At 39.3% G+C, this 13,320-nt stretch overlaps 1 protein-coding gene across 3 annotated transcripts in view; it reads right to left on the reverse strand.

The window, feature by feature from the left end:
• Positions 1–347: 347 nt before the first annotated feature.
• The window catches only part of ORC5 (origin recognition complex subunit 5), a 78,652-nt gene continuing 65,679 nt past the window's right edge, over positions 348–13,320 (reverse strand). Inside the window, exons 13-14 of one of the 3 annotated variants that reach the window (XM_019713598.3) lie at positions 9,643–9,755; positions 348–1,146 (exon numbers count right to left, since the gene is read on the reverse strand). In XM_019713598.3, coding sequence (XP_019569157.1) covers positions 1,101–1,146; positions 9,643–9,755 — 159 coding nt within the window. In that variant the 3' untranslated portion in view covers positions 348–1,100. Of the gene's footprint in view, positions 1,147–1,199; positions 1,374–9,642; positions 9,756–13,320 lie in introns of those variants that run through there. The other 2 variants (XM_088797797.1, XR_012498863.2) reach the window with 2 other exon arrangements.

Below are 13,320 nucleotides of genomic sequence, written 5' to 3' on the forward strand. Positions count from 1 at the left end.
TCATCCTTTGGGCAAGAAAGTCTTCCCTTGCTGTCTTACGTAGGGGGACAAAAAAGAATTTGTCTTGTCCTGCTACTCACTACCCCTAAATAAATGCAAGTAGACAACTGTTTGTTTTCTTTGATCCAGAGTGTCAGATAATGACTACATTTTTGAAAGGCTTCCTATCTGCGAGTGCCTACTGTGAGAATTTTTCAAGAAAAGAATGAAAGCATAAAATGCCACTGAAATTTAAAGTAGGCTCTGTAATTAAGCACTTTAAATATGCTCAAAACAATCTTCAGCATTCAAAGGCTAACAGAAAGCTTCTTCAAAAATATGAACAGACAAGAAAATCAGACCCAAGGTTCATAACTGATATAACAGGAAAAAATTTTATTGTGGAACTTTAAAGGCCAATGATTCAAAACAGAAAAGAAAACTATCCTGCAGATTAAAAAGCTAGTTGGAGTGGTTAACTGCAAGAGTGGCCAGATAAATCTCACACAAGCACACTAGTTACCAAGCAGACTTGAGATGGAAGGAAGGTTGGCCTCTATTTGATCAAACTACTTTGCCTTTTGAGAAAGGCAGGGTTGAAAGATAAGCATATACAAGCTTGGATTTTAAAAAAACCTATTTATTATATGTTGCAACTATGATCTTTTAAAGCAGGAGCCTTAGGAAAATCTGCTTTGGCAAGCAACTGCAGAGGCTCCTGTGGAGAGGAAGTGGAAAGACTGGGCTTATATACAAGGGCTGCTGGCACCTTCAAAGCGCAGGGGATAGTTCACAGCAAAATGTAGTCCTAAGTAAATGGGTTTCAGGCAATTTCAGTGTTAAGATAACATCATTAAGAGTAGAACAGATTGTGCTCAAACCCTGCTGTTTATAATTAACACGTTGCTTCCAAATACTCCGGGGTCCCTGGTAAATAGTCTTCTGCTCACATCCACCCAGACCAATCAGAGTATTTTCATCAGATTCCATGCTGGGCCAGCACCTGTCTGGACAAATCCAATTGAGCCAAAGAACTCCTCTCCCTGGCCAGCTAAGGAGTTGGATGCACACAGCTTGGCTTAGTCATTGTCACAGTGTCCATATGGCTTTGAAGCTTGTTTTCACAAGAAATCATACAAGTATTTTATTATGTCAAAGTTCACCGTCCTATAAACAAAAACAGATAACACGTTAGCATCCTCACCCCTCAGACTGCTCAGCTTTGTACGTATGATTCTGGGAAGCACATGCAGAATAATTCACAGCTGATGCTAAATCATCCTCTTGTGCTATCAAAAGCACCATGACAGGATCGAGAGTAATTTTTCAAAATGTCGCTAGGAAAAGAGTTTCTTTAAAAAGTTTTTTCCGCTCCATACATAGAGTTTGCTTTTCTAAAAAACAAAGGAAATGAAGTTAGAACTATTCAACATTCTGTATTTCAATTTTATTACAGAAAGTTTAGATTTCATCTGAAAGCTATTTGCTTTTTGTCAAATAACCAGAATAAAGTAATTAGAGATGCAAAAGTATTTAAAGCTTCTTTGCTTTTGAACATTGTTTATCTTCCAAAACACCTGTTTTATCATTACATAATACATAGCTCATCTGTCCTCATTTGTAGTTTTCATTCTTTTCAGTCTTAACACTGGCTGACCTGTGTGTGTATTGTAACTAAATCTGTATGATCTAAGAATACGATACAACAGACGATGTGAATGTATATTTTTGTACTCTGATGGCAAGCAGAATAAAATAGAAGGGAAAGAGAGACATATAATTATTTTCCTTTCTCCAAACTCATTCTTCACTATAAATATTCAAACTTGGAGGTTTATTATGTGAATAAATGGTCAAAATAATTAGACATAATGATCTAGCAGTAAGTATAAAATTAAAGCCTTAAAGTAGTCTATTCTGCAAAAATAATCATCCATGTGAGAACAGCCTTTTAAAGATTCACTAATTGCATGCTCTTATTTATTAAACCATCATCAATTAATGTTTTTGTCTATCATTTTGTAATACACTTCCTAAAAACGTTTCTAAGCAAATGACTGACACATCAATTTTTTTTTTTAATTTGGAATGGGGAATTATAAATACTGCTTATGAAAACACATTTAAAAATAGCTCAAATGGGATGCGATGGCTATTATGGTACCTAATGGTGGACTGCAGAATACCTTAATTGTTTCATAGAACAGTGCCTGCCTGAAGAATATCTAAACTTTTCAAATGGCATAGCAGCACTGTCAAAACAATCCTGTTATCACTATTAGTAACAAAACAACTAAAAACAGGTACTAACATTTTTTTTTAAATCTTATCTCAGGCATAAAGACACAAAAGGTACAGTTATTATATCATAAAGCTGTATTATTTTGTGTTTTTCTTTCATTCAACTCTAGAACCCCCCAAATTTACTGGCAACAAGGTAGTACTAACAGATAACTTTTTCTAAAAATTCATGATATTGGTGAAAAGATATTTTGTAGAGGATCTTAGAAGAAAACACACATAGTAGGCTGTTTTTAACCATAGGCAAAAAGGGAAGTGGAATTTGTACATCCCTCCAGGGACATTCCCCATGACTTTGGGTCTTAACGTTATAAACCTGAAGTGGCAAGGTAAAGTGGGCTTACTGTCAAGTTTTACCTTTTTTTCTTTTCTTTTTTTTTTTGCATTGGATGAAAAAGAAGTTTAGAAGAAGGTTAAGATTAAAACAATTTAAATTCTGACACTATGGGATTGATTAAAAGATATTATTTGATAGAATACTACCCAGCCATACAAAATGATCCATATGAAGAGATACCTACAGTATTAAGAGAGAAAAGGAGAGCAGGGAATTACAACTATGTTTTGACAGCCAAGGAGAAGTGTTTGTACGATGGACTAAAAATAGACGAGAACATAAACAAATGAAAATACTATGACTTGTTAATGGCAGCACTCTTATTCAGTAATCTATTTGTGTAACTCTAGCATAGTTTGTGCAATAAAATTTCCTTTAATAGAATGAATGGACTGATTTAAAATCACTAAGCAATTTAAATGTATTAATTTATAAAAGTTTAACTATATTCCACTTCTCTGCTTTGGCACTAGGAAGTACTCAAGCAAATTGAATAATAGTTAACATTTCTGGAGTTTTTAAAAAAACTAAATTAATCAGTTACTAAATATGTAAGATCATTAAAAAACATTTATTGCACAAAATGCATGACTACCTTCCTCTATCATCACTCCATCCTCCAATACAAAGTGGTGACTTCCCAACTAATCCCCACGTAAATTATTCTAAGACGTGGCAAAATTTGATAGAATAACCACAAGGGCAAGATGCAACATATTCCAAATATAACTTTGTGCTTCAAGGACTTAGAGACAAACAAGTCACTTTAAAGAAAGTTTTAAGTTACAAAGGGAGTTATGTACTTTGCAAGTGCTTTCTCTGGTTTTTCATGGTTTCAGATGCCTATTAGATTCACATAAATACAATTTTAAGATTTTAGATAGTTTCTGTATACCACAGGAAATTCTTTCACAGAACCCAAATTAATTATTTTCTAAAGTAAGCATCTAGAAAGAAATAAGATAAACAAAAACAGTGTTGGTGGCAACTTACCTAGGATTAATTCTTAAATTAAATCAGAATTTAGAATATTTTAATACAAGCTAATTACATAGCCTATATCTAAGTATTTAATTTAGACTTTCTCCTTTTATGTCACTTTGTTGATTCTTTTACAACACTGAAATACTTCTTTCTCATGGGATACTATTTTATTTCATTTTCCTTGGTGGGCAGTTTGAGATTTTTTTAGTTTAGTTTGGTTCGTCTGACAACATGCAACCGTACAACTTTAAGTTGCAATCTTAAGTTATCTCATGGTGTCTTCCCACAGACTGTAGAGGAAAACAACACTGGAAACAACTACCATTTACATTGAGAACAGGCAGTATTTCGTAAGTGTCTCAGTCGCCTGTCATCTGCGTTCTCCCCTACTCTGCCTCCATATTCTGTGCTCCCTTTCTGGAACCAGCCTCCTACTACTTCTGTGTCCAAACCTTTCCACTGCTCCTTGGTCAATAAAGATCTCTATGATTTCTACCTCTTCCATGAATGGCTTTTTCTCTTCCATGTTTAACTGAAAGTTGGCTTCCCTGAAAGAACAATCCTTCTCTTCAGCTCTTTCCTATGAGGTTAGACTCTCCTGTGCCCCAGGCAGTCCTGTCGGATGGGGTTGGTCTTTGCACAAAAAGCTCTGCTTCTGAGACGCAAACCACTGCATTCACCACACTTTATTCCCCTTATCACCATCTCTTAGTCACCAAATAACATAGCGCCCAGTTTCGTCTTCCTTTCCATCCCAAGATCTACGTGAGCCTTAGTGACTTCACTGCACACTTGTCGTTTTTACCTCCAATGGCCTTTTCTGCTCTCATGAGCCATGATCAGAAATGGACTACCTCTAAAAACATAAATTCGGACCTTCTACCCTCTGCTCCCTAATCTCTATCTTCAAGCTACCTGAGCACCTTGAGACAACCGGTTCACAAACTCCTCCACTTTGTCCTGATCTACAGCTACTTACTGAGGACCCATGTGCCACACAGTGAACTATTAGCCCTCCACCGGCTTCACCTTCTTCCTTCCCTTCCCAGCCTAGACCCCACAGCTCATCACTTCAAGCGCTCATGTGTGGACATGCTCTCGTTTCACCTGGCAAAATCCCCGTCCTCTGTGATTTCAATCACATCTTTCTGCTGTCCCAGTACCCGCATGTAGAATGATGCTGGAGAGGACGACCAGTTTCACAGATTTGTGCCACAGCAAATTCAAGGTCAGAAACCTCAACTGGGCCTTCACCACGCCCAGCAAGCTGCCTTCCTTGTCAGTACATTCTTCCATTCCCACAGCAGCTGCTGCAATTATCCATATTCCTCTCAAACTGCTACTACTTTTGCCCTTAGTGTTAGTCTCAAAGTTGGCCCCTCCTTCTCAGGTAAAACAGAAGCCATCAGACCAGGACTCACTCAACTTCTGTTTTTTGCAAATATTTTGGTTTTTTGCTATTTTAAAGATTCTGGTTTTTGCAAATATTTTAAAGATTCTGTTTTTTGCAAAAAGGTTGGTTGCCTCTTTCTTTTGCTGATGATTTCTTTTGCTGTGCAGAAGCTTTTTAGTTTGATGTAGTCCCTCTCATTCATTTATTTTTTATTTTACTTCCCTTGTCTTTGAGGTCAAATTTATAAAATCCTTTTTGAACCCAAGGTCCAAAAGTTTAGTATCTATACTTTTTTCTATGCATTTTAATGCTTCAGGTGTTATATTTAGATCTTTGATATATTTTGAGTTAATTTTGCTGTATGGTGACAGACAGCAGTCAAGTTTCATTCTTTTGCATGTGGCTTTCCAATTTTCCCAATACCATTTATTGAAGAGGCTTTCTTTGCTCTATTGGATGCTTTTGGTTCCTTTGTTAAAAATTATCTGCCCATATACACGTGGGTTTATTTCTGGGTTCTCAATTGGTCTGTGTGTCTCTTTTTCTGCCAATACCATGCTGTTTCGATTATTGCAAATGCCTCCAATAGGGGTTAAGGGGCTAATATCCAAAATATGTAAAGAACTCAACAACAAAAAAATAAACAATCCAATTTAAAAATCGGCAGAAGACCTGAACAGACACTTCTCCCAAGAAGACATACAAACGGCCAATAGATATAGAAAAAGACACTCAACTTCTCTAGCTATTAGGGAAATACAAATCAAGCCCACAATGAGATACCACCTCATACCTCTTAGAATGGCTATCGTCAACAAGACAAATAACAACAAGTGGTGGAGAAGCTGTGGAGAAAAAGGAACCCTCGTACACTGTTGGTGGGAATGTGAATTGGTACAGCCACTATGGAAAGCAGTATGGAAGTTCCTCAAAAAAATTAGAATTACCATATGACCCAGCAACCCCTCTCCTGGGTATCTACCCAAAAAATCTGAAAACATTTCACTGTAATGATATATGTACCCTGATGTTCACTGCAGCATTTACGGTGGCCAAGACATGGAAACAACGAAAGCGACCTTTGATAGATGATTGGATAAAGAAGTTATGGCATATATACACAATGGAATACTACTTGGGCATAAGAAAAGATGAAATATTGCCATTTGTGACAACATGGATGAATCTTAAGAGTATCATGAGAAGTGAAATAAGTCAGACAGAAAGAGAACCATATGACTTCACTCATGTGGGATATTAAACTGAAAGCAACAAATGAACAAGACAAACAAACAAAAATTCATAGACATAGACAACAGTTTAGTGGTTACCAGAGGGTAAGGGGGGAGTAGATGATAGAAGAGGGTAAAGGGGGTCAAATATATGGTGATGGAAGGAAAACTGACTCTGGGTGGTGAACACACAATGCGATATACAGATGATGTATTATAGAATTGTACTCTTGAAAGCTATATAATTTTACTAACCACTGTCACCCCAATAAACTTTAAAAAAAAAAGATTCTGTTTTTATCTCAAGAGTTATGGAAAACTACTGAAGACTTTTATGTAGGAGGGTGACATTAAATTTTTACAAGATCATTTTGGGTATAGCATAGACAAAAAAATTATAAGGGGATAAAAGTAGACAGAAGACCAATTAGGAGGCTACCAGAGAAGAGATGATTGTGGCTTAGTCTAGAGGAAGAACAGGACAAATGATAAAAGTAATTTTGAGATACAGAGGAGGGAGTGGTAGGCTCCAGGACTAATGCTTAGATACCAGGAGTGTGAGAACGCAGTGTCAAGAGCGACTCCCAGGTTTTAGCCTGTGTAACATGGCAGACAGAGTGCAGTGCCAACTGCTGAAGTAGGGAGCTGGCGGCAAGCTGGATCATTCTTTTTTGTTGGCAGGTGGAGAGAGAGGTTAGCGTTCCTGGGTGCAGTTTTGGAAATGTATTGATGTAGCTAGGAAACATCCAACAAAGGTCAGGAATATTAGAAGAAAGGTCTGGCCTTTACAATTGGGGAGTTATTAATACACGGATGGTGGTTGAAGTCATGGGTATAATTCAAACTGCCTAGAAAAAAAGTATAATATCAAAAAATAGCCATGCCTCAAGGACCAGCTACATTTAAAGGTCAGGTGGAGAGGATAAACTGGCAAATGAGCCTTAGAGAAAAAAAAACAAAAAACAGCCAAAGAATAAAGAGAAAAACCAGAGACTAGAATCATGGGCTTTAAGAGAAGAGAGTTTAAGAAAGAGACAGCGGCCAACAGTGTCAGGAGCCACAGAGCAGACAAATAGCCTGCAGACTAAAGACTGTTCTGAGGAAACGGAATTCAGAGCACAGGTGAAGAACCCTCCTTAGATACTAGGGAAAGGGACCCACCCTACTGAAGGAAAGAATGATGTAGGCAGCTGAAGGAATTCTCGACAGACGTTTTCCATTTGTTCTGTGAAGCAGTGGATGCTGAGGAGTGACTACAGATGTTAGGATTTGTAGCTACACTGAAAGAAGTCTAAACCACGTGCTCTCCTGTTCAACACATGAGGTGGAATGGTTGGGAAGCTGGTAGAAGATAATCAATCATAGGAGAACAGGGAAAGAGAGCCAGATTGCATGAGTCTCAAAGAAGCCCACATGTTTAGAAGACTTTGGGGTTAGTAACAATCTGGAAGCAGCAACAAAAACAAAAGAGGACAGTGAAAGTGCCTGCAACCCCAAGGGATTGGGGTTTGAGAAATAAGTAACTACTACTAGAAGTAACTCCAGGGAAAGTAGTATCCCCAGGTAAGAACCAAGTTTGCATTAAGGCAGAATGTTAGGAAAAAATAGAGGATATGGGATGGAGGGAAAGAACGGGAAGTTAAATCATCAAAAAAGTATAAAACATCATGGGGATGAGAGTGGACGGGGGCAGATGTGGGAAGAAGAAGGTAGTTACTCTTTGGATACTGCTCATGGAAAGCGAAGAAGAATGAAAAAGCAAAGGTAACAAAGCAAGTAATAGAGCTAGTAAGTTCCAGGTCTACAATTCCTGCTCCCGTCTGAGGTGGTAAACAGAAGTCACTTCCCTGGATGTGTCTAATATCACTGATGCTGCAGATTAAGTCCCGCCCGCCTCAGTCTGGCTCACGGCATATTCCTCATATGGGGCAGCCACAAGCCGCTGTCCTGTACGTGACTGCTGGGGCGCGACCCAACTCATTCAGAGCAATGACAAAATCCCTGAAGCAAAGGTGCTTCATTCAAAAGTTGTGTCTTTGATAGAGGCTCTTAGATATAAAATTTTTAATATCATTGTTTGGAAAAAGAAAGTCATTGCCTTAGGGTCATGTTGAATACATTAAAAAAAACCTTTTTGCTCAATTTCTTCTGTGTAAACGGTTGCCCAGTTTTATCATAAACAACACATTTCAAAACCCTTATTTTATGTTTTAGAGTCTACACACCATGAAAATGTTTCAAATACCTGCATCATATTATAATACAGCTTTTAATTCAGAAGAGACTTCAGGGTAGAGGCTGCCAATGTGTACACTTCAGAACTTCAAGAAGCTGCACAATTCATTAGAGGAGATCTACAAATCCATACCCACGTCAAGCACTGTTTTCAGTCTGAATACTGTTTCATGCCTATGTGTTATCAATTTGAAATAAGTTAATACTGTCATCATTAATTTTAAAAGGACACTAAAATGAAATCTTCACACTCAAAAATGCTGGGAAAGCTCTGTCTTATGGATTGTCTTGTACCACCTACCATTCTACACGTACGTTACCTCTTCTACTACCAGTCTTGACAGACTGTTATCCAGCTACAACCATGAGATGACATCAGCTATTCATGTAAATGGATGGAACATTTTCCATAACAGTAAGTACATCTCTTTGTGAGGAAACTTCTTATGTTTTTTGATAGCTCTCATTTTGACAGACATACTTTCTTTCCTAGGGCTTCTAACGCACTACAATTATTCAGAATTAGTTTCATCCATTTTACATATGAAAACCTCTGAAAATACTTGAGATGGTTACCACATCCTTTCTAAGGCTTTTTTCCCCCCCACACCCCGTCCTTCAGCCAGGGATGTGACATGCTTCCTCACTCTGCCACTCTCCTCCTACCCCCTCAGCATGTACCCATTTGTCAAAGTCCCCCTTCAAACTCCAAGCACAGCACAGCACATTAGACTTGACCTGCCTATGGCAACACACACTAGATCTATTACATCCCTTGAATGAGACACCAGGATTTTTTAAACCTTGCAGTCAGCTCAAACACTCAGGATTTAAGCCAGGTCTTTCCCGCTTTATTTCAGTATGTGTGAGTTTTTTGTAGTCAACTGTCTGTTATATCATACCTTGCTACTGTGGGGTCTGCTATTCCGGTGCGTTAAGGTCTTTCAGAATCTTGATTTTTGCTATCTGACATATTAGCTAATTCGCCCAATTTTATGTCATTTGTAAATTTGATGACAGGATTAATTCTACAGTGAAACGTATTCATTCTTGGCACTTAAATGATCTTTTCTTGCTTAAATAACCAATGACATTACATTAGGAAGAACATTAATTTTTATACTTGGTATATCATTTACATAATTCAAGACATTTTACATTCACAATTATTCTATGCTTACCTAGCAACAGCTCTGATGAAGTCTAGAGATACTGTGCATTTGTATTTTGGTCCATCAAGCTGATCGTCATGGCCAACCAGGGTTAACAGCTGCAGGGTCACTAGAGAAGTAATCTAAAAAAAAGCATTTTTATGAGAAAATGTTGTCATGAGCTTACATGATACCCTTGTTTCTAAAACACTGTGTAGTTTCCATTGATAAAGATATATAACTGAATTCACAGGAATATCTGCAAAGAATATGACTACTTTGAAATTTGCATACACAAATTTGTACATATGCTCGAAGTCCTAGTTAATCAAACTAAAGTCAGTCTTTAAGGATTCCACTAGAGAGAGCTTTGTTTCATTAATGACTCACGACACAACTGCGAACCTTTAAAACTACAAATAATGCCCATCCCTTCTCTATGTGTGAATTTTATGGAGTTTCTATCTAAATATCTCAGAATATCAAACACACGCTCCCTTGAGATTCAAGCAGTTTAAATGTGGATGTGGGCCTTTCTCAGAATTGGGTAGCTGGTTGGAAGAGCAGTAAGAAATACTGCTGGGCAGACCTGGGCTTAGTCTTGCTTTAAAAATGACTGCCAAGTCAAGAAAACACCAGAAGGATTAGTCCAAACTAAAAATCACCAAAGATCTCCTACCACAAGATCCCTACTCAAGGAAATTCCTTAACTATAACTCCAGGTGAAAGTAAACTGATCCGTTAGAAGGTCTCAAATGTAAGAAGGAATGAAGAATGAAGAAAGTGACAACCAAGATGGTGCAGTAGGTGAACGCTGTGTTTACCATCTCTCACAACCACATCAAAATTACAGCTAATCTACAAAACAACCATTATTGAGAATCGCCTAAAATCAAGCTGGACTGAAGCCTTTCAACTAATGAAAGCCACTTACAGACTGGCAGGAAGGTTAGAGAGGGGGAACAGGCTGGTCCCACACCCACAGGAGGGCTATTTCGGCTGTGGGGGTCCCTCCCCAACCCCTAGAAGGGCAAGAGATTCCGGCCCCTCTCCAGCTCAGGGTTCCAGTGCCAGGGAGAGAAGTCCCCATAATTTCTGGCTGTGAAAAGCAGTGGAGATTGTGACTGAGTGAGACTGAGGGCAGCTGCACTCACAGGTGCTCCTCTTAAAGGGACCGCACCGCACACGGACTTACCCACCAGTGGAATCACTCGCTTTGAGCTCCAGAGCTGGTGCAGCAGCTGGAAAGGCGGCAGGGGCATACATGGGGAGAACTGAGTTGTCTGGCTTAGGACAGAGGCTGGAGAGGTGGCTTTCTCCTGGACGGGGAAGCTGACGGAGGCCACTGTTTCTTTGTTGTGCCCTCCCCTTTCCCACCATGCAAACACAGGTGGCTGCCATTTCTGAGTCTCTGCCGATCTGATTGGAGACCTGGTCCCACCCAACTTTTGGGCATACCCAGGCTGCTTTCGGTGGCTTTTTTGTGCAGACCGTCTGCCTTAGCTCAAGCTGCAGACTTTCCCAGACTCTCAACAGTTCACGGAATGCAGACAAGCAGCGTCTGGCTTGAGCGTGTCCTGTACCTCTGTCTGACCAGCCCTAAGCCGGCACTAGTAGCAACCGGCCTTGGTTCACAGCTTGGCCTCTCAAGGTGCGTCCAAGCACAGCACGGGTGGCAGCCATCTGCAGATTTCTTTCTGGCTCCTGCTGGGTGGCCCCAGGTAGGGCACAGGCATTGGCTGAACTTGACCTACAGCAGATCCCCTTCAAGGTGGTCCTGGGGCTGGCATCCCCTGTGACCAGCTTCAAAACAAGCTGGAGCCATAGGGTCAGCCCCTGCACAACAACTCCTCCACTGTAGTCAAGGCCAGTCCTCACAACCAGTGAGCTCAAGGGTCAGTCCCTCACACTGATGTGCAATTATCAACCAAGGCTCAACTATAAGAGGCTCACGCACAACCCACACAAGGGACACACCTGGAGCACATGGCTCAAGTGACCAGAAAGACTGTGCCACTGAACCCCACAGCACACTACTACATGGGCCATTCTAAGAGGAAGACATAGCAGCTCTGTGTCACACAGGGAGGCAGCCAAAATGGGGAGACAAAGAAACGTGTCTCAAATAAAAAAACAGAACAAAGCTCCAGAAAAGGAACTACATAAAAGGGAGATAAACAATCTGTCAGACGTAGAGTTCCAAACTCTGGTTATTAAGAATGCTCAATGATCGCAAGGAGAACTTCAACAGGGAGACAGAAAGCATCAAAATGGAGATGAAAACCATAAAAAAGAACAAGTCAGAAATAAAGGATACAATAATGGAAACGAAGAATATACTACAGGGAATCAACAGTAGATTAGATAAAGCAGAGGATCTAACCAGCGATGTAGAAGATAAGGTAGTAGAAAACACCCAACCAGAACACCAAAAAGAAAAAAGAATCCAAAATATTGAGGAGAGTTTAAGGGACCTCCGGGACAACATCAAGCATACCAACATTCGCATCATAGGGGTACCAGAAGGAGAAAAGAAAGAAGAGCAAGAAATTGAAAACCTATTTGAAGAAATAATGACAGAAAACTTCCCTAATCTGGTGAAAGAAATAGAAATTCAAGCCCAAGAAGCACAGAGAGTTCCAAACAAGATGAACCCAAAGAGGCCCACACCAAGACACATAATTAAAGTGCCAAAGGTTAAATAAAAAGAGAGAATCTTAAAAGCAGCAAGAGAAAAGCAGTTAGTTACCTACAAGGGTCAGCTGATTTCTCAACAGAAACTTTGCAGGCAAGAAGGGATTAGCAGGAAATATTCCAAGTGATGAAAAGCAATGATATACAACCAAGATTGCTCTACCCAGCAAGGCTGTCATTTAGAATTGAAGGACAGATAAGAAGCTTCTCAGACAAGAAAAAGCTGAAGGAGTTCATCACCACCAAACCAGTATTACAAGGAATCTTAGAGGACTTCTTTAAGATGGGAGGGGGGTTAAGGATGGGTGAAAGGGGAAGGGATTAAGAAATACAAATTGGTTGTTATACAGAAGTCATGGGGATGTAGGGTACAGCATAAGGAATATAGTCAATAATATTGTGATAACTAGGTATGGTGCCAGATAGGTACTAGATCTTTTAAGGTGATAGTTGGGAATAGGGTTGGGGTGGGGTGAAAAAGGTGAAGGAATTAAGAAATATCAATCGGCAGTTAACACAGTATAAAGTATATAACCAACAATGTTGTCAGGATCATGTAAGGTGCCAGATGGGCACTGGACTTATCAGAGGGATCACGTCATAGGAATGTAGATGCCTGACCAATGCACTAAACACCTGAAGTAGAATAATACTGAATGTCAACTATAACTAAATATATAGGTATATATAGTCACGGCATGTGGAGTACAAGATAGGGAAGATAGTCGATGGTATTGTAACAGCTATAGAAGATGTCAGAGGGGTAGTAGCTTGGGGGGTGGGTGGGTTATCACTTTATGAGGGGTATAAATGTCTAACTATGATGCTGTTTTGTACACCTGAAATAAAAATATATATATATGATTGAAAAAAAACTAAATAAATAAAATGGTAAATATGATGGTACATCTAAATGAATTTGCCTGTACAGATGATAACAAAAATATATTATGGATTTAAAAATAGGATAAGTGCACAATACCAGTAATACATAAATTGGGAGTGGAGAAATTA

This window comes from Rhinolophus sinicus, chromosome 4 (genome assembly GCF_057876585.1).
Source record: "Rhinolophus sinicus isolate RSI-liver-muscle chromosome 4, RSI-T2T, whole genome shotgun sequence".
Classification (NCBI taxonomy): Eukaryota; Metazoa; Chordata; class Mammalia; order Chiroptera; family Rhinolophidae; genus Rhinolophus; species Rhinolophus sinicus.